The 24385-nt window shown below is 50.6% G+C and overlaps 1 protein-coding gene across 2 annotated transcripts in view; it reads right to left on the bottom strand.

Annotated features, from left to right (window-relative positions):
- LOC147460190 (uncharacterized) overlaps positions 1–24385 on the bottom strand; it is a 143876-nt gene that overhangs the window by 32122 nt on the left and 87369 nt on the right. For both annotated transcript variants that reach the window (XM_086509979.1, XM_086509981.1), the window contains exons 6-7: positions 10626–10717; positions 10471–10512 (exon numbers count right to left, since the gene is read on the bottom strand). In XM_086509979.1, the coding sequence (XP_086366105.1) occupies positions 10471–10512; positions 10626–10717 (134 nt within the window). The remainder of the gene's footprint in view (positions 1–10470; positions 10513–10625; positions 10718–24385) is intronic.

The raw sequence follows: 24385 nt of genomic DNA, 5'->3' as shown, positions 1-24385 counted from the left end.
GATCCAAGCATCTGAGAAGCCCATTCTACGTAGAGTGCCCTCTAGAAAGTCCCAGTCAACTCTGTCGTATGCCTTCTCAAAATCGAGAGGAAGAATCACAAGGTCCTCCCGACGAAGCCCTGCCAGGGCAGAAGCCTCCCAAAAAGTGAAGATGTTGTCAAGGATACTGCGTTCCTTGACAAAACCTGTCTGCGTCTCATGTATAAGGCTCTCCAAAAGTGGCTGAATCCTCAAACTCAGAGCCTTGGCAAGAATTTTGTAGGCTGAGTTGAGGATGGTGATGGGGCGCCACTGTCGAATCTCATCCAAGGAGCCACCCTCCTTTGGAATGAGGTAAATCAGGCCCTCACTCATGCTATCCGGCATCACTCCTGTGTGCCGAATGTACTGAAAGGCACTACAAAGATCTGGGCCAAGCAGGTCCCAGTACTCCTAGAAGAAGCTGGGAGTTAGCCCATCCTCACCTGGACAGCTACCACGAGGAAGGGCCCTAAGAGCCGTGTGCAGCTCCTCAAGCTGAAGAGGCATCTCCAGCCTCTGGCGCATCTCCTCAGTCACAAGACAAGGCATCTGTGCCCAAACCTGCTCCCTGCATGCATCCTGCCGCTCTGAGTGGGACTCTGCAGACAGCAACTCACTGTAGAAGTCAGTAGCAACTGCACGCATATCCTCGGGCTCACAAGCAACTGACCCGTCGGGCCTCCTCAACTGATTGACCTTGGCATGCGAGTGCCGAGGTCCCACTGTCTCAAAAAAAGCACCTGTCACTCTGTCACCTACCTGAGTCCACTGAGATGCCTGTTGGTGAAAGGAAAACTCATGGCGCCTCTATTCTGTGCAAGCAAGCTCCTGTCGAGCCTGCTGTAACTGCTCCTCCAACCATGGACTGTCTGGATGCTGCTCCTGCATCCTCTGTAGTGACGCAATGCCTCGTCTGAGACGCTGCTCCTCCTCTCTCGCTGCAGCCCGTCAAACCAGCGACTCCTGGAGAAAGAAGTGGCTAAGCTGAGCTAGGCCTAGGGCCACTCTGTCTGCAGGTAGAGCCTGGCTGTCCATGCCCTCTGTCCAGAGAGCATGTACCCTCTCTCTGAGTGCCGAGTCCAACAAGACCCGCTCTGGGATGCGAAGCATCGTGCTCCCACTCCTCTGCCTGTCTGCCACTATAAGGATCACTGGTGCATGGTCCGAGAAGGATGTCCCTGCCAAGATTCCCACTGATCCCCCCAAGTCACTGAAGTGGTCACTAGTGTAGAAGCGATCTATCCGCGATAGATTCACTCCTCCCAGTCTGCGGTCCGACCTAGAGAAGGCAAGACTCTCTGCAGGCCTCACAAAGCCAGAATGCTGCCATGTATCCGAGACCCTCAAAGTCATACACAACCTCTCCCAAGCTGCTAACTCGACTCCATGCACAGTAGCATGGCTGCCTCCGATCCTGTCAGAGGGGTCCTCCAACATGTTGAAGTCCCCTCCTACACACCAATGGTCAACCTGTGGCAAAGACTCAACAATCTATGACCAAAACTCTGCACGAGCACTCGCCACATTGGGCGCATAGATGTTCAGGAAGCCCACAAGGCCACCCTGAACCTGCAAAGTAATCCACTCAGCCCTGCCTGGCACAATAATCCCTCTGCCCACAATGGCCTGCTGCAGTGAGTCCGCAAAAGTCATACATACCCCGCCCTGGATGCCTCCAGGTCCAAAAGCACCTGACCAAAAGGTATCATATCGTCCACGCAAAATCTGACCACATTGCCGAATGCGGCTCTCAGACCAATGGTGCTCCTGAAGCATAAGGAGATCAATCTCCTCCTCCCACAAGGCAACGCTGAAGCTCCTGACGCAATCGGCCCCACGGTCGCTGAAACTGGGGCCCACCTAGTCCCTGCACGTTCCACGAGACGATCCTCATGGGGAGCGAGAGAGAACAGATGCTGCCGCAGCAGCAAGACGGGCTATCTTCGAGGCTGGCTTGGATTGGGAGTAATCCGCATCCGAGCGTCCTCTAGATAGGCGAGACTGCAGTGAGTGCCTAGGCCAAGCCCAAGCAGAGCGAACCGTGCGTAAAGCAACCTCCTCTGTCCAGGAGTCCTCATGAATGTATACATAGCAAGGCAAACACTGCGTATCAGCAAAGAAGTACACCACAATGTGCCTACATCCTGCTGAGTCTGGGGGTGTCACCGCAAACTTGGCGAGTGGCCACAAAGTCTGCAGCAAATCTGTAACTCCAAGTTCTCCCATGTGGTGAGAGAACTCGAGAACCTGTGTATGCAACCATCCCACCACTGAGTCGAGGGACCACTCTGTCTCGGTCCTACCACAGAGGGGGAAGGAGAAACCAACTGCCGAGTCCAAGGCCTCTGTCCCCCTAGCGGCGAGGAACAAAGCATGGACCCTGAAGCATGCTGCCTCGTGGTCTTCAGACCACGAGGGATATCTGCAAGGGAAGAAGTCTGAATCTGTAGAGGGGGCCGCAAGAAGGGCTGACCCTCTCTCGCTAGGCGACTCGTGGCAAAGGCGCTGCCAAGAGATCTCCTAGCCGCCAGTAAGGGACCAGTCTCCTGAGTCGACTGTGGTACTGAAGCAGGAGGAGGGGGAGAAGGAGGGGGGGGGGGGGGGGGGGGGGGGGGGGGGGCCGGAGGGGAAGAGAAGCGGGGCGGGGCGACAGAGGCAGGTGGGCGAGGTGGGGAGGATGAGAAGGAGGGGAACTCTGAAGGTGGGGCGGCTGTCGAGGGTGCAGCGGAGGTGGAGGCTGACGTAGGGGGCTCCTCCTGCTCAAGAGGACCAAAGCGGTTCCCCGTGGGAACCCAATGCTGCTGAGTAGGCACCTGAGGGCCACTCTGAGTGCCAGGCTGTCGCTATGGCCCCTGGCGTCGACGGCCACGGGCCTACTGCCACCCCTTCTCTGCTGGAGCCCCAGGCTCGGAGGGTGGCTCTGAATCTGTGCGCTGTGCCGCTGGCTCTGGCTGCGGCCCAGCCTTGGTAGGCTGGGGCTGAGGCTGAGGTGGAGGTCGTGGCCTCCTCCGTGGACAGGCCTTCGCTAGGTGGCCCATTTGTCTGCAAATGAAGCACTGGTTCGGGAGACCCGAGTACTCCACACTCTGTCTAAACCAACCCTCACTCACCCGAGGCAGAAGGATGACCTTCGGGAGCGTGTGGGTATCTCTGACCAAAACTCGAACTGAAGGGATGCCAGCTGCCTTGGCAACTACTGATGCTGCCGTACGAGCTGTCTCCAGGATAGTCCCGATGGCGGAGCCAATCCTGGAGAGAAGTGGAAGGTTCTCCCTCCGTAAACCTGGAAAGCAGACTGAAATGGGGATGTCTGCCTCCTCTACTAGCACATCCGAAGTTGGGTCAAAACCATGTCGCCACTGTCGAAAGTGGGCGCGTGATGCTCGGATGGCCAATGGACTCATAGCTATGACCTTGGAAGCCATCTCGGAGGTCTTGAACTCGATCTGGTAGTACCCCCGTCCGAGAATCTGAACATCCAAGATCTTGCCCACCTTTGCGAGAAGGCGGGCCTGGAGAAGGTCTCGCAGCTCTCCTCTGCTAGGACGGGTGCCGAGAATTTTGCAGATGACCGAAGTCGCCTGCAAACGCTCAACCTCAGCGGCTAGGCTCGCTTGCTCTGTCGGCGATAGAGCAAGTCAAATGGTGGGCTCAGCGGGGTCGGGCGAGGGGGCTTCGGATGAGCCCCTCTGTGGTGGAGCTCGAGCCTCCATCTGTGTCTACTGCTGTGACGAAGAAGCGGACGGTGAAGAGACACTGCAATCGAGCACGACGAGCACTGTCCGAAGAAGCAGTGTTGCAGAGCCAAGTCCAGGAACCTTCGGGAATGACGAAGACAGGGGCGTTGGTGTCGAGGCATATACCAGCAAGCTGACAAAAAACAGCCTACAGGTAGGCGGAAGGCGTAAAGAGAACAGGAGCCGGGTGGTGAGTCGGAGGGCTGAGGCCAAGGGGCGGGCAGGTGCAGCGATGGCGAAAGGAGCGCGAGGGCAGGCAAATGAGGGGGGTGGCGGGCAAGGGCAGCGAGCGCGAGCAAGGGGGGGGGTGGGCGGGCTGGGGCAGCACGGGTGTGCGGGAGCAGGAAACGGGGGCAGTGAACAGCGCGGGGGGTGGAGCAGGGCCTCGCGAGCTACGAGGGGGGAGAGGATGCGATGGCGGGGGGGGTGAGCGCTAGCAGCAGCGAGCCTTTTCACCTGTGTGGCTTTTCCCTCCTCTCATTTCTTGATTTAGCCTCATTGTACATATGCTGTTTTTTCATTGGGGGAGTCTCCCCATCATGGTTGTTGTAACCCTCTCTCGAAGAGGTGGTTGTAGCGCTATGGGCAGTTTCATTAACTAATAGAAGGATCTTTTTCTTGGAAAAAAAAAGTTCCTTCAGATACAACTAGCAATTCATCATTGTATATGATGGTTGGTGCAGTTCTTTGGTTCTTTGTCATCGAACAATTGATGTCTCATTAGCCTCGGTTGTCCGATTCTTTGGACTTCCCGTGCCAGCTTGGAGTTTCTCGCATGTGTTAAGGTGGCCAAAAGTATGATGCAACCTTTAGAAGGCCCAATGAAATTCTGTTCAAAATCAAATGTGCTTTTACGGGTCTGTTATATGACAGGAGATGCAGATTTCCGACTCTTTCCTCGAGGGTGGAGTACTCTAGAGTTGGGAAATTATCTGAATACCAACAGTTTATGCCTTGACCCTCAGTTTTGATGCATTCTCTTGGAGCCGTCAACACCAATTCCTTCTGCAAATGCTGGTTGTGCGTCTTGTGAGTAGGTTGAGTTGAGGAGATTCTTGATAGAGCTGGATTTACTTTCAGCAGACAGCATTTTACTTCCTGGACGTCTTTCGGGGGTAGCGGTCAGATGGTATGATGGCCACATATTATTCGACCTCGAAGCTTTGTAGCAGCTATCCTCGTCCACAAAACCCTCTCTTTACGATTGCAGATTGCTCACTCCAACTCCCTAGTCCGACTTCCTTTCCAGGAGTTGAGAGGGGGTGTTAGAGTTCAAGCATCTCTGTGGATTCATCTAGTCGGTCTTAGTTTCTTCCAAGGACAAGTGTTAGGGAGTGGGGGTTGTTTTGTGACTGTGCCCGGCCAATGTGAGGTAGATTTCTCATGTCGGGTTGTGTTAAGCCATGTTTAGCCTTGGGTTTTGGCTTGGTTCCATGGCCATCTGTGTTCCTGCAGACTGGGAGTATTATTCCACAGCCTTGTCATATTTTCCCCCCCATGCCCCATGGGCATCCAGTGCCCCCTTTCCACTCTCCCTATTTTTCCCCCATTTATCACAGTCGTGCAGGGTTAGGGATGGGTCGGGCAGATTTGGCTGGTGCATCTATATATATATATATATATATATATATATATATATATATGAGCAAAGGTCACCTCCAAAGATGTGTGTGTGCAGCCCTATGGGGCGCCCATCAGGGAAGTTCTCAGGCCAGTGTTTTGGCAGCTAGAGAGGGATAGGCTAGTGTTTTTCAGCCGCTCCCCTAGCGTTTTCATAGGCAGCTTCCCAACGTTTTTGGGGGCCACCCGAGAAGAGCCTTGCTGGCAGTGGTGGGCAGCATATGTTGATGCACCAGAGGCCGAGGGGAGCAGAGATCCCTACTTTCTCTACAGAGCAGCCACACCGGCAGCCTTGAGGCCTTCATCTCTCTCTCTCTCTCTCTCTCTCTCTCTCTCTCTCTCTCTCAGTTCTTCCTTTGCCGGGAGGTGGATCTGTGTTGGGGTTTCCAGCCCATCTGGAGACCCTGTCAATGGTCTTGTGTGCAGGAGCAGCTGGCATTGTCCGTACCAGTCGCAGTTGTGGTGGCATGTCAGTTCTATGCCAGACCACCCTTGGTCACTTGTACGAGCAACTTGTTATCAGCATGGAGAGCCTCTTCCATCTCTCTCTCTCTCTCTCTCTCTCTCTCTCTCTCTCTCTCTCACGACTACGGAGGACTACACAGCATCGACGGAGGCTGCATCAGAGGATTCGGATCACTTTGGCCCAACATGCACGACGCCCGGTCAGGCTATTGACCATGGAGGAGATTGATGAGATCCGCTAGCGACCGATGCTGGATCTTTTGTGATTTAGCCATCCCACATAGCTGCTTAGCTCACACCTAGTGGTTTAGGATTCCATAGTATTTTATTTTGTCATTTTTTGTTACTCTGACTCTGTATCAGATCCACCACATTGTAACTTTCTGGTCTCATAGGCCACTTTGGCCTTTTGAAAACGTTAATATAACATTTCATTTCATCTCTCTCTCTCTCTCTCTCTCTCTCTCTCTCTCTCTCTCTCTCTCTCTCTCTCAGATGTCCTCACTTTCTACCTCAATGATCTCTCGTGTGCCTTGTTCATGTGTTTGGCATTGCAGGTGTTCTAGATCAGAGTCGAGGTGTCCACCGGATCACTAGCGTCCACCAGTTCATCTCTTCCGCTGCCACCTTTGACAGTGTCCCCCGTTGCTTCCTCTCTCTATAATCTGACCCTAGTCTCTAGACACTACTCATCACCCTAGCTAATCTGAAGCTTAGTACCAATATCATGTCTCGCTGTACCGCAAGAGTGGGCTATAGCTGGGTTGCATGAATAGTGTCTTAAGCTAGTGTTTAAGCTCAAACAATGGTGCAGAAGGATCCACCTCTGCTAGCAATCTAAATATCTCAAAATTGTAGACCACATCTTTTCTCTAGAAAACTGGTATCTAGGATAAGGACGTCTCTGCTAACTATCCATGGGCACACGTAGTATAGCGGCGATCACTAGGGATAACTATGCATGATCTGCAACAAATCCAATAGGTATTACTGAAACACAAAGCTCTCAAATACGTGGGGTAAGGGCAAGCAAGGCGAAGTACGTAATTCACTATGTTGGCAGCATGCCAATGTAGGCAATATATAAATCCACTTGATAATGGCCATCTAGCTATGCTATGAGTACGGCTAACCCATGCATAGCTCCCATCCCTAGGAGATATTTACCATACTTTGTGCATCTACTTAAACCCTCGGAAACCCTCCCAATGCCAAAATCATCTACATGGTCATACTCATGAAAACACTCTCTTGATTTATCAAGAAAGGCAACTTGATAAGAAGCTGTCCTTGCATTAAAGTTCCTAACTAACATGATATCCTCCACTCTCGAATACTCCACAATATCATCATCTAAGATCACATACGGGCATTGCCCATTTGGGCTAGCATATTTAGATGTAGAAGGCGCAAAGTAGCATATAAAAATATAAAGAGGGTGACAAACCTCTGTCTGAACTTTGATCCACATCTCACAAGCAAGCTCATCCCTTCCCATTACCTCAGAGAGAGTATGTGACTACATCAATTCAATACTTTATGATTACTTTTATCAAGCCAAATAGCCCATGAATAAAATCACAACTAGGAGCCTGGGTGCACAGTCTTGGTCGTTCTTCTTGTGCACTTTTTTGGTGTATGAGGGGAGCAGCCGGGAGTGCCCAACCTGACCCCTAAAACAAAACAAAAAATAGAATCACAACTAAGCCATTTCCATTAGAGATGCCGAAAAATTACAAGAACGCCAAGAATTACAAAAGTAGTTTCGGGATTAACTAAAGGCTTCCCTTGTTGCCTGCCACCATCACCAAAAACCAAAGCATAAAAATCTTCTTGTGACTGAAGACAGGTCCCTGCTTGATATCAATGTCCACTTAATTCAACAAACTATATTTAACCGGACCTGTAAGAAGGCTCCATCTAGAGGTGCAAGTGTGTTGTAATTTCCTACAGGTTGGCTGGAGTAGCCAGAGCATGTGCCTTGTGGTTATGGAGTCTCTCACTATTATATAAGTTTTTGTGGAGTCTTCTTGAGTTCCCTTCAAAAGGTGGTTGAGGGGGAAGGATCCAAGAGGGAGAGTGGGCCGGTTACTTTTCTTGTTTTGAGAGGGAGGGAGTGACCTTAGTGTATCCAGTTTTAGAATTTATGTTTGTCACAAAAGGGCACGCCTTCAAAGAGAGCTTCTTGGGCTACTCTTCTTCCCACTTTTGTGGAGGGGTTTTAATTAATGTACCTTATGGAGTCCTTCCATTTTTCTATTGGCCCACCTTGGGAGGATACCCATAGAGGTCTCTAGGGTTGAACCATGAAGACTAACGGGGGGGAGAGAGAGAGAGAGAGAGAGAGAGAGAGAGAGAGAGAGAGAGAGAGAGAGAGAGAGAGGGAGGGACCCTCCTCCACCCACACTAGAAGGATAAATACCATATTTACTTGGAATGGGGAACGGGGAACGGCAACGGGCATGAAACGCCATTCCCTGTTACGATTACTCACGTTTAAAACACAGAGCGGGGATTCGTTGGAACGGGAAGTTGGAATCGGAACGAGGAACGGAGACCTAAAAATGGCCATTCCTTGTAACTATGATAAATACATTCCTTGAGGGCACTAGCCCCCTTTGAACGGGAAGTTGGAATCGGAACGGGGAACGGAGACCTAAAACTGGCCATTCCTTGTAACTATGATAAATACATTCCTTGGGGGTACTAGGCCCCCAAAGAGGTCCTAGTGCCCTCCAATTTTCAAGTTCTCTAGTATTACCAAAAGGTCACATGTGAATGCTGAGGATTTGCACTCTTGTAGATACCTTTTCACAAGTCTCCATCGCTTGGCTCGTTCAAAACCAATTTGGCAGAAGGAATTAATTTAAGTCCTGATATTTTGGATGGCAAGAGTTGTGTGAGTATTGCAGAATAGTATGGGATTGAGTTGTGATAATATTACTTTGTGGGCCCAATCTGAAGGTCTATTGCTTGATCTCTTCTGAAAGTGGATTGGGGTAAAAGGTAGGTTATCTTCCTTTTGGGCTAAAGTTTTGATGAGTAGTCCCTTGTCAATGGTGAGATGTATGTTGAGCGATTTAGCACAGTCTTGTTCCTCACTTTCAATTGTTAAGCAAGAGGCGTAGATTATTTGATGATTCATGAAGTAAGATGGTTCAAGTGTGTTGATTAATAGGATATCATCAAAGTATCTAAAAGGTTGCCCAAGTTTTGATAAAACCAATGAGGGTAAGGGTGAGTTAAGGGTTTAGGCCAAGAAATCATATTCCAACGCATGAAGCTAGAGATTACACCACAAGGGTGAGCAAGCCAGCCCCATTGGAATTACATTTACCTGCCTATTCACTTGGCCATGACTTTGAGCAGACATGTTATTGATTAACCAAGTGTTAAGTTGGATGGCGTGAGCTTTGTCAAAAGACAAACCCAATTTGTAGGGGAGGGAAGACCATGTGCCTTCTACACATTGTGAAGGGTGATTTCGGAAGGAGATGAATTTTCCCTGTGCTGCTGAAAAAGCATATTGGAGTAGCTGGGATATTATGCAAGTTAGACCATAAACAACTATCTAATCCCCTGAGGAGACTCTCCCTGTGTCTGCGCAGCTCTAGCAAAAACAATCGAGGTATCTTTGATCCTTATATCTCATGACTCTAGCCAATGGTCAAAAGCCCTCTCTGAATAGATAGTGAAAGCGGCCTCGTATCTCATAGTACAGTGGATACTGACATATGTGATGCAACTCTGTCTCAAGCTCTATATAACACAACTAGCAAATCCTGGGCTCTGCTGTAACTCTCCTAAATCTACCAATCTCGATCTCTAGCTAGTCTCAATCTCTAGCTAGTGCAATGATGTGCGCATCTGACCAATAGCACATTGTATCCCATGGGATAAATGAGTGTCCATATAGGCAGGTCTCATCATAAATCCATCCTGTGTGAGCTGGAGAAGATCCTCTCTATAGAAAGCCATCTTTGTGCCAAGCTCTAGTGTCGGCTTTGTCCATGTCCTCCTGGTGTCTAGTTGAATCAAATCCTATCTAATGAGGCAAGTAATCTTGGTCCGTGAGAGGGCCAAGAAAGGGTGCATCCAGCGAGTACTAGAAGAGGGGTATTCTGTCCATACTAAAACCATATAGCTGAAACCAAGATGTCACCTGTGCATACCAACAAGATGTGTCTCCCTATGAGGCAAGCTGTCAAGAAGACTCCAAAGCGAGGCGAGCATATCTATCTTTGGGGAGATCCAGATATTGTGTATAAAAGAGATGGATCTGGCAAGTGCCTCTATGACCAGCAGGGGAGCAGCAAGCTCTGCATGAACAATCTCATGTGGTATGGAGACCTTGGCCTAATCATCCAGGAAATTAAGACCAGAGGCCTCTCCATACATCTCCATCCATCAGTACTGCCAGCTCGGCTATGATGGTCCCCATACCTGCACCCCATAAAGCATAGAGAGAAAGAGCATGTAAAACCCCTTACTAGCTTGCCAATACTATTAAAAAAAAGGTGTGTTATTGTTCCTGATGCAACATTGTCCATGGCCTAGTTCATAAACAATTATATGGTACGTGCACAATCATCAAAAAAATTCTTGAGAAGCTTACAACAGAACCTACCAGTTCTGTAATTACTTCTTCTGGTATTGAATGGAAATAAATCTGCAAAGGGAAAGCATTTCAACAAATTGACAAAAGGAATCTTTAAATCAGTCTTCCTCAATAAGAAACCTTTTAATATTCACTGTAAAGCGAGCAATAAAGTCTATTCAAACCTCGGTCTTGTCAATGCCTCCTTTTCTTTCACCAGTGGCCAAATTGGTGACGAGAACTGACCCTACAGTGCTTGCAGGAGCCCTTGAGTAATCTACATGATACTTTGATTAGCTTTCAATGACATGTACATACCTTGTTAAGGCAGAAAGTTCTAAGCTTACAGACTAAGAAAAGAGCAAAGAAATTGCAGTTTACCCACAATCAAGAGAATACACATCTTTGTACAAGAAAGAAGGGTCATAATTGAATTACATTAATTTATAGCATTATTATGACTTGATTTAGATTGTAGAAAATAACAGCATTTTGAAAAAAATATTGATTGAAAGATTAGCTAAAGAAATGAGAGAAGCTTACATCAGCAAAGTTCATATACTAAAGTGAAAATTCATGCGCATGATGGGCACAAGACATTGCATAGATTTCATTCTAAACTCTTTACAACTAGGACATAAGCCAAAGTGCAAGCATTGATTCCTAAAATGAGTTATAAAATTGCAAGAAACTCTTAAGATATTCTCAACTTCTTTCCATGTTGGACCCTACTTTGTGCACGCAATGAGTTGTGTTAAATATGGTAGACACCAAGCATCAAAAGTATGATTAAAGAAAAAACAATATCACCCACGTTCAGAGCCTGCATCATGCACAGTTTACATGAGCACCCGCCGCAGTGTAAACCATGCAAATCTATCTATAACCTAGATTCACTGATCGAGGAATTGGATAATGAGAGCTATAGGAATTTTCAGGAGTAATTTACATACTGAAGACCATTAGAAATGAAATGAAATGAAATGTTATATTAACGTCTTCAAAAGGCCAAAGTGACCTATGAGATCAGAAAGTTTCAATGTGGTGGATCTGATACAAAGTTAGAGTAACAAAAATAACAGCAATAACAACATAACCTAACAAAATAAATATGCTATGGAATCCTAAGCCGCTCGATGAGAACTAAGCAGCTGGGTGGGAGAGAGAGTACATTCTAAGGGTCACATGGGCACTCCTATAAATTGCCATGTTTCCCTCAAAGAGCACATGTCAGTTGTGACCATCAATTGCAGAGTTTCATAGCACTTGATAGAATGCACTCTTCTTTGATCTTGTTTCACCTTGAAAGATACAAAAGGGGGCAATTCGTCCCTCCAATATTCACAAAAGAGGTACATAGAATGGTACAATTGATCAGAAGCGCTCGCTGCTGCTGCTGCTTCCTGCTTGCCATCCCTCTCCTCAACTCTTCGCGCCTAGCTCCCCCTATAGCGACCCCCCCACTCATGCTGCTAGGCACGAGTACAGCAGCCCTCCGCATCTAAGCCATCACGCACACCTACTGCCTCTCAATGTTCCACGGCCTCTTGGCCCTGCTTGCTGCCCCGCCCCCGATGCAGGCTAGGGCTGATATTGAAAACGCTCAGGCTGATCTGGTACTTAGGCTGAGAACTAAAAACGCTAGTGAAGATCTGATGCTTGGGCTAAAATCTGCACTTTTGGAATGAGGACCTCAAGTATTCCCACCAACAAGCCGCCATTTTCTCCATCCAGCTGGTAGCTGCTACCTCAAGAGGGGTGTGCCACTCAGCTGGTATAGCCTTTGTAATATCCTGACACATGCTCTGCACCCTGCGCATGCCTCGTAACTGGATGCTTTGAACCTCCTCAAGAAGGTCTGAAAACTGTAGCCAATCACCAAACGTGCAGGCTGGACGCTCTGCCATGGGACCCCAAGAAACATGAGGCTTGCTGCCAACCAAGTGCCTCTCTGTGTGCTAACCATGGGGGTTCCAAACAAGAGGCTGTCTCAAGCGCTCCTCATGCAAGTGGGCTGGTGCTGCTCCAAGCCACTCCTCAGCTGCTCCGAGGACCTAAGCAGACTCGCACCATAGCGTTGCTCCCAACTCCTGCTCCGTAAAAATCCAATTGATTGACGGGCTCCAAGGGCCACCCGTATGAGGGACTCGAGCATGAATCCGATGTAGCAACAACTCTTTCTTGGGCTCCTCTCTTGGAAGAAGTCCTCTGACCACCAGCTTCCCAAGGAGGGCCTCTGCTCTGCCGTGCTGGGTCAATGATCCCTAACCCTCCTTGAGAACATGGTAAGGTGATGACCTGCCAGGACACTTTGGCCCTGGCTGACTAGGTGTCGCGCCCTGACCACAAAAAATTCCTAATCAACCTCTCCAGCTGGCTGATACAAGAACTCGAGAAGATCCAACAAGACGTTGTCAGGTGGATGAAGATAAAGTCACTATTCCATGTTAAAAAGCTTGCTCACTAGCCTCGAGTACATAGATGTACATAATGCTTTGAGTTTTCTAAGTGCTCTTGTAAAATTTATGTATAAAGGCTTGGTTCTGCTTAGTCATTTGCAAGAGTTTCAAGTTGGTCGAACTTCTAAAAGGTGGTTTTCAATGAGTATTTCAGTCATGCTTGATAGCCGGTGAATTGGACTCATACATCATGAGTTACATGCATTTGAAATGAACGGTTCCTTACTTAGAAAGTGGGTGCGGATGCATGCGAGGAAAGGCAAGTGGGCCGATTTGATAGATTTATTTAAAAAAGGTGTGGTCGAAGATTTCTAGAAATGGCCGAAGTGATAAGCTCCGAGCCGGGCTCATACATCATGAGTTACATGCATTTGAAATGAACGGTTCCTTACTTAGAAAGTGGGTGAGGATGCATGCGAGGAAAGGCAGGTGGGCCGATTTGATAGATTTATTTAAAAAAGGTGTGGTCGAAGATTTCTAGAAATGGCCGAAGTGATAAGCTCCAAGCCGGGCTTTACAACGTCGCATTCGGTGCTCGGAGTCACCCGCCACACCTCCGTCAAAATTGCTCGGTGTGGGGAGCAAAACAAGAAATTTATGTGCTTGAGCGGGGAGGTGGGAGGATGGTGCCAAGTGGCAATGAAGTTAATCCCACATGGGGGAGAGCAGGTGGAAAATGGAGGGTATATAGGGGGCAGTGGGTACCCCCTAAGGTTGTATCAAAGGGGAAATGGTGCTCTCTTGCCTTGCTAATGGGAGCTCGTGGGTGTTGGGGGAGAGAGGGAGCGCCCATTTTGGGTTCCCATCAACTGGACAGGCGCCTGGGCACGCTTTTGGTCCTCTGGACACTTCCCCTCCCCCCTTTTCCTTGGACAAAAAGTGACCGACATGCCATTTTCTACCCAAAATGAGCCAATTAAAAGAAGACTACAAGAGGAGTCATGTTGGCTAAGAGGAGAGAGAATCCCTTGGGATAAGAGCCAAAAAATTCCCCTTTCAAAGCTCGCTGCTGCTGCACGCTCCCCCCACCCCCCTTGCGCCAACGCTCCCCCTCACCCCCCTTCTCCTTCTAGCCCTCGCGCTGCCCTCAACCACCCCCGCCCTCACGCTGCACCCCCTCCCTCCTCCCGCCTTCGCGCTGTTTCCCCCAGCCCGCCACCTCCTGCCCCTTGCTGCCCGCCGCCCTCCCCCCCTAGCCCTCCCGCTGCCCCCCCCCCACTCCTTGGCTGTTTTCTCCCGCCCCCCCCCCCCCCCCCCCCCCCCCCCCCCCCCCCCCCCCCCCCCAGCAGCCTTCTGTACCCGTGCTCGCCTCCTTTTCCTTCCCTCCATCCCCCCCCTTTTTTGTCCGCATTATCTCCGAAGGGTTTTCTGCGCCTGGCTCTGCGAGACCTTTTCTTCGGACAAGTGTTCGGCGTTCTCGGCTGCAGATTGTTCTTCTCCGTCCGCTTCTTCGACTCAGCAGTAGACACAGATGGAGGCTCCAGCTCCGCCACAGAGGGACTCGCCTGAAGCCCCCTTGCCTGACCCCGCTGAGCCCACCATTCGACTTGCTCTTTCGCCGACAGAGCAAGCGAGCCTTGCCGCAGAGGTAGAGCGCTTGCAGGCGCCTTCTGTCATCTACAAGGTTCTCGGCACCCGTCCTAGCACAGGAGAGCTGCGAGACCTTCTCCAGGCCCGCCTTCTCGCAGAGGTGGGCAAGATTTTGGATGTCCAGATCCTCGGACGGGGGTACTACCAGATCGAGTTCGAGACTTCCGAGATGGCCTCCAAGGTCATAGCTATGAGTCCACTGGCTATCCAAGCATCACGCGCCCACTTTCGACAGTGGCGACACGGTTTTGACCCGACTTCGGATGTGCTATTAGAGGAGGCAGACATCCCCATCTCAGTCTGCTTTCCGGGTTTACGGAGGGAGTACCTTCCACTGCTCTCCAGGATTGGCTCCGCCATCGGGATTGTTCTGGAGACACCTCGTACGGCAACATCAGTAGCTGCCAAGGCGGCCGGCATCCCTTCAGTTCGAGTTTTGGTCAGAGATACCCACACGCTCCCGAAGGTCATCCTTCTGCCTCGGGTGAGTGGGGGTTGGTTTAGACAAAGTGTGGAGTACTCGGGTCTCCCAAACCAGTGCTTCATTTGCAGACAGATGGGCCACCTAGCGAAGGCCTGTCCACGGAGGAGGCCTCGACCTGCACCTCAGCCTCAGCCCCAACCTGCCAAGGCTGGGCCACAGCCTCAGCCAGCGACACGGCGCACAGATTCTGAGCCACCCTCCGAGCCTGGGGCTCCAGCGGAGGAGGGGTGGCAGCAGGCCCGTGGCCGTCAATGCCAAGGGCCACAGCGATAGCCTGGCACTCAGAGTGGCCCTCAGGTGCCTACTCAACAGTAGTGGGTTCCCACGGGGAACCGCTTTGGTCCTCTTGAGCAGGAGGAGCCCCCTACGCCAGCCTCCTCTTCCGCTTCACCCTCGCCAGCCCCCCCACCTTCAGATTTCCCCTCTTCCTCCTCATCCCCTCCCCCGCCCTTTGCTCCCGCCCACTCCTCACCTCGCCCCCCTGTCTCTGTCGCCCCGCCCCGCTTCTCTTCTCCTCCGCCCCCCCCCTAGCTCCTTCTCCCCCTCCTCTTGCTTCAGTACCACAGTCGACTCAGGAGACTGGTCCCTCGCCGGCGGCTAGGAGATCTCTTGGCAGCGCTTTTGCCACGAGTCGCCTAGCGAGAGAGGGCCAGCCCTTCTTGCGGCCCCCTTTGCAGATTCAGACATCTTCCCTTGCAACTATCCCTCGTGGTCTAACGAACATTTACCTCCGACGCCGCTGGGACTTCTTCGATTACGGATTCACTCGCTTTCTCGGCGATTCCGCAGCAGACCACAAGGCAGCCTGCTTCAGAGTCCACGCTCTGTTCCTCGCCGCAAGGGGGACAGAGGCCTTGGACTCAGCAGTTGGTTTCTCCTTTCCCCTCTATCGTAGAACCGAGACAGAGTGGTCCCTCGACTCAGTGGTGGGATGGTTGCATACACAGGTTCTCGAGTTCTCTCACGACATGGGAGAACTTGGAGTTACAGATTTGTTGCAGACTTTGTGGCCACTGGCCAAGTTTGCGGTGACACCCCCAGACTCAGCAGGATGTAGGCACATTGTGGTGTACTTTTTTGCTGATACACAGTGTTTGCCTTGCTATGTATACATACATGAGGACTCCTGGACAGAGGAGGTTGCTTTACGCACGGCTCGCTCTGCTTGGGCTTGGGCCAGGCACTCACTACAGGCTCGCCTATCTAGAGGACGCTCGGAAGCGGATTATTCCCCATCCAAGCCTGCCTCGAAGATAGCCCGTCTTGCTGCTGCGGCAGCATCTGTTCTCTCTCGCTCCCCATGAGGATCGTCTCGTGGAACGTGCAGGGATTAGGTGGGCCCCAGTTTCAGCGACAGCAGGGCCGATTGGGTCAAGAGCTTCAGCGTTGCCTTGTGGGAGGAGAGATTGATCTCCTTATGCTTCAGGAGCACCATTTGTCTGAGAGCCGCATTCGGCGATGTGGTCAGATTTTGCGTGGACGTTATGACACCTTTTGGTCAGCTGCTTTTGGACCAGGAGGCATTAAGGGTGGGGTATGTATGACTATTGCGGACTCATTGCAGCAGGCCATTGTGGGCAGAGGGATTATTGTGCCAAGCAGGGCTCAGTGGATTACTGTGCAGGTTCAGGGTGGCCTTGTGGGCTTCCTGAACATCTATGCGCCCAATGTGGCGAGTGCTCGTGCAGAGTTTTGGTCACAGATTGTTGAGTCTTTGCCACAGGTTGACCATTGGTGTGTAGGAGGGGACTTCAACATGTTGGAGGACCCCTCTGACAGGATCGGAGGCAGCCATGCTACTGTGCATGGAGTCGAGTTAGCAGCTTGGGAGAGGTTGTGTATGACTTTGAGGGTCTCGAATACATGGCAGCATTCTGGCTTTGTGAGGCCTCCAGAGAGTCTTGCCTTCTCTAGATCAGACCGAAGAGTGGGAGGAGTGAATCTATCACGGATAGATCGCTTCTACACTAGTGACCACTTCAGTGACTTGGGGGGATCAGTGGGCATCCTGGCAGGGACATCCTTCTCGGACCATGCACCACTGATCCTCACAGTGGCAGACAGGCAGAGGAGTGGGAGCACGATGCTTCGCATCCCAGAGCGGGTCTTGTTGGACACAGCACTCAGAGAGAGGGTAGAGGCTCTTTCGACAGAGGGCATCGACAGCCAAGCTCTACCGGCAGACAGAGTGGCCTTAGGCCTAGCTCAGCTTAGCCACTTTTTTCTCCAGGAGTCTTTGGCTCGACGGGCTGCAGCTAGAGAGGTGGAGCAGCGTCTCAGACGAGGCATTGCTTCACTACAGAGGACGCAGGAGCAGCATCTAGACAGTCCATGGTTGGAGGAGCAATTACAGCAGGCTCGACAGGAGCTTGCTTGCACAGAATAGAGGCGCCATGAGTTTTCCTTTCACCAACAGGCATCTCAGTGGACTCAGGTAGGTGACAGAGTGACAGGTGCTTTTTTTGAGACAGTGGGACCTCGGCACTCGCATGCCAAGGTCAATCAGTTGAGGAGGCCCGACGGGTCAGTTGCTTGTGAGCCCGAGGATATGCGTGCAGTTGCTACTGACTTCTACAGTGAGTTACTGTCTGCAGAGTCCCACTCAGAGCGGCAGGATGCATGCAGGGAGCAGGTTTGGGCACAGATGCCTTGTCTTGTGACTGAGGAGATGCGCCAGAGGCTGGAGATGCCTCTTCAGCTTGAGGAGCTGCACACGGCTCTTAGGGCCCTTCCTCGTGGTAGCTGTCCAGGTGAGGATGGGCTAACTCCCAGCTTCTTCTAGGCGTACTGGGACTTGCTTGGCCCAGATCTTTGTAGTGCCTTTCAGTACATTCTGCACACAAGAGTGATGCCGGATAGCATCAGTGAGGGCCTGATTTACCTCATTCCAAAGGAGGGTGGCTCCTTGGATGAGATTCGACAGTGGCGCCCCATCACCATCCTCAACTCAGCCTACAAAATTCTTGCCAAGGCTCTGAGTTTGAGGATTCAGCCACTTTTGAAGAGCTTTATACATGGGACTCAGACAGGTTTTGTCGAGCGCAGTATCCTTGACAACATCTTCACTTTCTGGGAGGCTTCTGCCCTGGCACGTCTCCGTGGGGAGGACCTTGTGATTCTTTTTCTCGATTTTCAGAAGGCATACGACAGAGTTGATTGGGACTTTCTAGAGGGCACGCTTCGCAGGATTTTCAGATGCTTGGATCAGAGGGGTGTCAGCTTTGTACAGACAGGCTCACAGTCAGGTGCTTTTGGCAGGAGGTAGAGGTGAGAGCTTCTTGCTCACACGATCGGTCAGACAGGGTTGTCCTCTTGCCCCCTTTCTCTTTCTGTTCTATGCGGAGGCGATGAGCAAATTTTTGGTGTCACAGCAGGTTGGTTTGAGGGGCTTAGCACTCCCTATACGGGGAGATGAGCTTCTGGACGCTGAGTTTGCCGACGACTCAGCCTTGTACTTAGAGGGCCAGTAGGCCAATTTACACAGGTGTGGGCAGGCTCTAGAGACCTTCTGCTGTGCATCGGGCGCACTGATCAACTGGAGAAAGACAGTGGCTTTCTCAGTTGGCAGTGCTCCTGTGCAAGAGTGGATGCCAGGAGAGGGTTTCAGGTGGATTCCTCCAGGGACTGCAGTTCGATACTTGGGTTGTCAGGTTGGTTTGGATTTGTCCCCCGAGCAGCAGATTGCTCCTCTTCTCCTGTCCATCAGGAGAAAGCTGTTACACTGGAGCTCAGCACGACTTTCGCTGGCTGGTAGAGTAGTAGTTGCCAACCAGGTGTTGTTGGCAACTATGTGGTACATCACTTCTTGTTGGATCTTCTCGAGTTCTTGTATCAGCCAGGTAGAGAGGCTGATCAGGAACTTCCTTTGGTCAGGTCGCGACACTCAGGTTGCCCGAGCCAAGGTGGCTTCGTCGGTCATCACACTCCCTTGTTCTCAGGGAGGGCTTGGGATCATTGATCCAGCACAGCAGAGCAGAGCCCTTCTTGGGAAGTTCGTCGTCAGAGGACTTCTTCCAGGCGAGGAGCCCTCGAAAGAGTTCTTGCTGCAGAGGCTTCCTGCTAGGGTGCCTCAGTCAGAAGGCCCTTGGCAACCTTCGACCAGATGGATCTTTACAGAGTTGCGCCGAGTTGGTTTGAGTAGGAGACTAGAGGACCGATTCGCTGTGAGTTCGCTTCGCTCTTGGGAGCTCTTACGGCGTGGCCTAGAGCAAAGACAGCCGACATGCACGGAGGAGCGCCTACGACAGCCCCTCGTCTGGAACCCCATGGTTAGCACTCAGAGAGGCCACTTGGTTGGAAGTAGGCCTCATGTTTCTTGGGGTCCCATGGCAGCAGGTCCAGCGCGCTCTCTAGGTGACTGGCTAGAGTTCACAGGTTTGTCAGAGGAGGTACAGGGTGCCCAGCTACAGGGCATGAGAGGGGTTCAGAGCATGTGTCAGGACATCTCAGAGTCAGTTCCAGCTGAGTGGCTCACGCCTCTCGAGCCAGTAGCACCCCGATGGATGGGAGCCTTCACACGACTGGAGGTTCTTATCTCAGTCAGGGCTTGTTCAGAGACTGTCCCAGCCCTGTTCTTCGAGCTTCAGGGTGGGGGACGATTACAGCGAGTTACAGTAGAGGCCCTGCAAGTAGCAGAGTGCTGTTTCCAGAGGATCCGAGTTGTGGGCATCTGTGGGAGGACTTGCGTCATAGAACCTGACCCAGCAGCTCTCGAGACAGGACACTGGAGGCTATGGGCTTGGGAGTGCTGTCCACTGGCACGAGTACAGTGGGATCTTGGTGAGTGGCTTTGGAGGGACCCCTTCTCTTCTACAGACCGCCGAGGAGTCCCTTTCTTTCAGTACATTGTTCGGCTTGGACGTCATATACTTGCAAAGCAGAGAGAGGCCCGCCCCGCTGCAGCACGGCATTGGCAGGAGGAGGGTCTCACAGTTGAGTTCTTGGCAGCTTTTTGGCAGAGGCTGTGGGACTCCAGACAGCCGAGGTGCGTCACTTTGTTCCAGTGGTTGGTTGCACACAGAGCCACAGCAGTAGGGAGCTGGCTTGTGCATAGTGCTCTCTCAGCCGCATGTACAGCCTGTGACCAGTTGGTGGAGAGTAAGCGACACTGTCTTTGGGACTGTCCCTCGGCCCAGTAGGTGTGGCTACGAGTTCTTCGGCTGATGCCTGCCCTCTCCACGGCTCGACAGTACACTTGGGGGGCAGCGGCTTGGTCCACCCTCACGGGCCCGGCACTACATTTTGAGCTATCTTCCACCAGTAGGATGATAGTGATACAGGGGGGGCGACCTACACTCCAGCCTGCTACAGACCTTACTCCACAGGAGTGGTGCAGTGAGAGAGAGGAGTCCTGGGCAGAGTTACTGGGGAACGCCCCCTAACCCCCGTTCCGGCGTTCCGGGGGGCAGTTCCCTTCCCGAACGTTCCGAAACGTCCCGGAACGTCTGACGTTCCAGGTGGCCAGTGCAAACCGGAATGGCCGTTCCGGAACGTTTCGGAACGTTTCGGAATGCCCTTGGAACGGCCAACGCCTACAAACAAATTTGGCAAAATTGGAAAAATTGAAGTAAATGTTTGGGCTTCTTTTTGAAGTGTGCAAGGACTCATAAAATGCACCCCCCTCCCCCTTTCTCTCCACAAGTTAATCCTCAAGGGTCAAGCTCTCTCCCTCTCACACTCTCAAGATCTCTCCCTCTCAAGACTCACTCTCTCAAGGCTCAAGGCTTCAAGCCTTCAAGCTCTCTTCCTCTCCCTCCCACTCTCTCAAATCTCTCCCTCTCCCTCTCACTCTCTCGAGTCTCTCCCTCTCACTCTCTCAAGCTCTCTCTCTCTCTCTCATCTTCATCTAGTCATAGCAAGGTTGAATGGTCTTCAAAACAAGTTTTTTGTGAGTATTAGAGTCAAAGCACTCTAATACTCCTTGTATATTAACACAAGGAGCTAAAAAATGCACTATTTGGGTGTTTTTTAACCTCCCGTTCCGCGTCGTTCCCGTTCCGGACCCCTAGCCGTTCCCCCGTTCCGCGGGGATCCCGTCGCCGTTCCCGTTCCGCGTTCCGGGTAACTATGGTGCTGGGAGCTCATCAGCGGCCTTGCTCTCTGGTTCATCTGGCGGGCCCGTTGTTTCCGCATCTTTGAGGCTCGCCTTGTGCCACCAGCACAAACTGTTGTGACTTTTGGCTAGAGCTGATCCATACTCTCAGAGGACAGCTTGAGGGACTACAGGGCAGCTCCGACCGCATGCGGGAGCGCCGCGAGGCTTTCCTTCGACTCTAGCGCCCTGGGCCTTTCTACACCATGGTCCAGGGGGTGCTCAGATGGCACTACTGTCCACCTGTGTGGCTCTTCCCTCCTCCCATCTCTTGATTTAGCCCCATTGTATATATGCTGCTTTTTCATTGGGAGAGTCTCCCCATCATGCTTGTTGTAGCCCTCTCTAGCAGAGGTGGATGTAGCCCTATGGGCAGTTTTCATTAACTAATAGAAGGATCTTTTTCTCGGAAAAAAAAAAAAAAATTCCCCTTTCCAATAGCTGCAATTCCTTGCACACCCTTTTTGCTTACAAAGACTAGCTATTTTGGAGCTTTTGAGAGATACTCCAACCTCGGAAGCTTGTAACTCACTCGTCACATGGATACTCTACGGAAGTCTACACGACACGAGCTTCATCTTTATGGTCTCGGTTTTCAACAATTTTAATCATGGTTCCGGTTAGGTCTGTTTCCCGCCCGACTTTGCAAGTGTTCGACATAGGTGTTTTCCGTATCTTTATGGTGTTTCCTTCCGACGGTGTGGTGTGTGCATGGCTATAGAAGTTCTCGTTTTCCTTCTTGTTTGCACGCTAACATTGTTTTGGTGCCCCCATGGAGGAGCAAGTGCTCCTATGCTCCAATTCCTGTGAAATATGTCTATTCTGCAAGCAGTGAATGTAAAAGGGATGTGGATCCTTATGAACAATCGCCTATGTATCTGCAAATTGTGGACAACACTTGAGGCGGTCGTATAATTGGATTGCAGCCTTGGGAGGGTCGTGAGGTTTTGTGAAGCCAAGCGCCGGGGGCCGGGTTACCCAGTGTGAGGTGTATTAGGTATTGGAGCGATCCATCGACATCCCTTGAGTTTTCGACGTCACATGTAAGTGTTTTTGTGGCAATCAAACATGGCAGACAAGTTCCCACAGTTTCATGGATTGCCTAATGAAAATGGACAGACGTTTACTGAAAAGTTGGAAGTCAATTGCTTACTGCGCAATTGTAAGGTGCAACGGAATGAATGTTTAAACTTTGCTCAAGATGAGTGCTCCGAACTGTGCTCAAGGGTTCCTTTTACTTACGGAAGGGACACAAACAAAGTGAGTGGACACAGTGAATGGAAGTGCATGAGACTGAGAGATAGAGAAGAAAATACGACACCAGAGACATAAAACCCTCCTCCGAAGGCCCCACTCTCCTCGGTGAGAGTGGTGTACTATTGATTGCACAAATCTCTACAATGCTTGGACTTGCCGACGATGTCGACGACGATGAGGACGACAACGAGACAGGCTGAAATCTGAAAATGCTAAGGGATGAAATCTGCGAATCATCTATCTACCGAATTCTGACTCTATGTCGGTGACGATGTCAATGGCGACGTTGCGACGACGATGCGCTGAAAACGGAGATGCTGAAATCTGCGTTTTCCGGGCTGAAACTGTAAACCTTGCAGAAACTGACCGTGCGGCGAGGAACTGCTACGGGAAGGTGAGATCTGCGAGGTTCGGGACTTGATCTGCGAGTTCTAAGGGCTGAAAACTGAAAACACTGATGGTTCTTGAGTTTCCGTCGCAGAGAATCTGCAAAACGCTAGGGTGTGAAGCAAATGCAAAAACGCTAGGGCTGAAAGTCTTCTCTGTTGTCACTGGTTAATCTGCAAAAGCAAAACGCTATCTGCTGTGTCTTGACGACGCCGGGGCTGATCTGCTATGCACAAAACGCCAAGGCTGATCCGATGCAAAAACGCTACGTCTTCTGTGGAGAAAACGCTAGAGTAGTCGCGGGGGTTGGTCTTGCTGAGAAGTTGCCTGTTGAGCAAGGTGCTCCTGTTGCCTCTTCTGCCAATTAGTGCTAGTCTAGGTTTGCTTATATACAAACTTACTCAATTTGCCTTACCTACTTTCCAACAAAAGTCACTTAAAAATAATAAGTGAAAAATGTCAAAAATAGGAAAAATAGGAAAAATGCACTGGAAAATTCCCTTGAAGAATTCTGATGGGAATGTTTATGATCATGCTTTGTGCAACCAGAGGATATGCATCTACACTAAGTGACTGGGCATGCACGGTCTACGAATAGACTCACAAAAGTGCCAGATCACTTCTAAATCTAAACTGATTGGACTTACTGAACCCTTGTCGTGCTGTAGCTTGTCCACGGACACATAGGGTTGGATGTGCCACGTGACATCCCCTCCTTTTCAAAGTGAGGTACTGGTACCGAACTGTATGGCGTCGAGGGAGATCGCCAATAGCATCCGGAATCCTTGAAGGGACTCTTCTCCGGCCCACTCTGATGTGTGGGTCGTGCGGTACTTGAACTTCATAAAGGTCTGCAACGCTTGCTTCTCTGGGCCGTGCCGAAAGCGACACAAAGTCTTCTGTGACTCCTTCGATGCTTCAATTTCGTCTTTAGTCATGCTTCTTTCTTCTTCAAGAATCTCCATGGCTGAAAATTCATGAAACCATTTCCAACACAAAAACATGAACATACCTATTTCATGTAAAGTGACTGGAAAAAATCTTGTCTTCCTCAAAGACTGCATGCAATGTAGATGAACAAAGAGACGGAGTGTCAAACCGTTCATCACACACACGCAAACAATGAGATCGAATCTTTCTCTTATGATCTAGAGCAATCAACTGTGGCAATTCACAACGGAAATGCCCATGCTTGGTGCTCATACTTTCATGTGCTCTTTCTACGAGTATGTCATGCCAATGAAGAGACATAGAATGTGACGTCCTTGAATGCATACTTTTCAGCTTTTCATGAAAAATCCGCATACATTCGTGCTCATCCATGAGTGAAACGTGCTCAACATACAATATGTCATGCCTAGGAAAAGGAATCACATAAAGATGTTGACGAAAATACAAGAAACGTTCACGAATGGAACACTCGAACAATGCGTGCATATCAATCATGCGAACGCATAATACTTCCTATAAGGGTTCTTTGGACCTAGGCTCGAGAGCCAAGATCGATCCTCGTGAGTGATCGAATATGCAACGAGGTTAGCTTCGCTAGAAAAAGCATCCACTAACACATCATCCTTGTGAACAATCACATCATCTTCATGAAAATCCTGATGCTTGTGAGAAGTCACATCTTGATCATTCAAATCATCATGCTTGTCAGTGTCATCCAAATCATCA

The sequence above is a fragment of the Adiantum capillus-veneris genome, chromosome 4 (genome assembly GCF_014529385.1).
Source record: "Adiantum capillus-veneris isolate H3 chromosome 4, ASM1452938v2, whole genome shotgun sequence".
Classification (NCBI taxonomy): domain Eukaryota; kingdom Viridiplantae; phylum Streptophyta; class Polypodiopsida; order Polypodiales; family Pteridaceae; genus Adiantum; species Adiantum capillus-veneris.
This window is presented reverse-complemented; position numbering and strand designations above follow the sequence as displayed.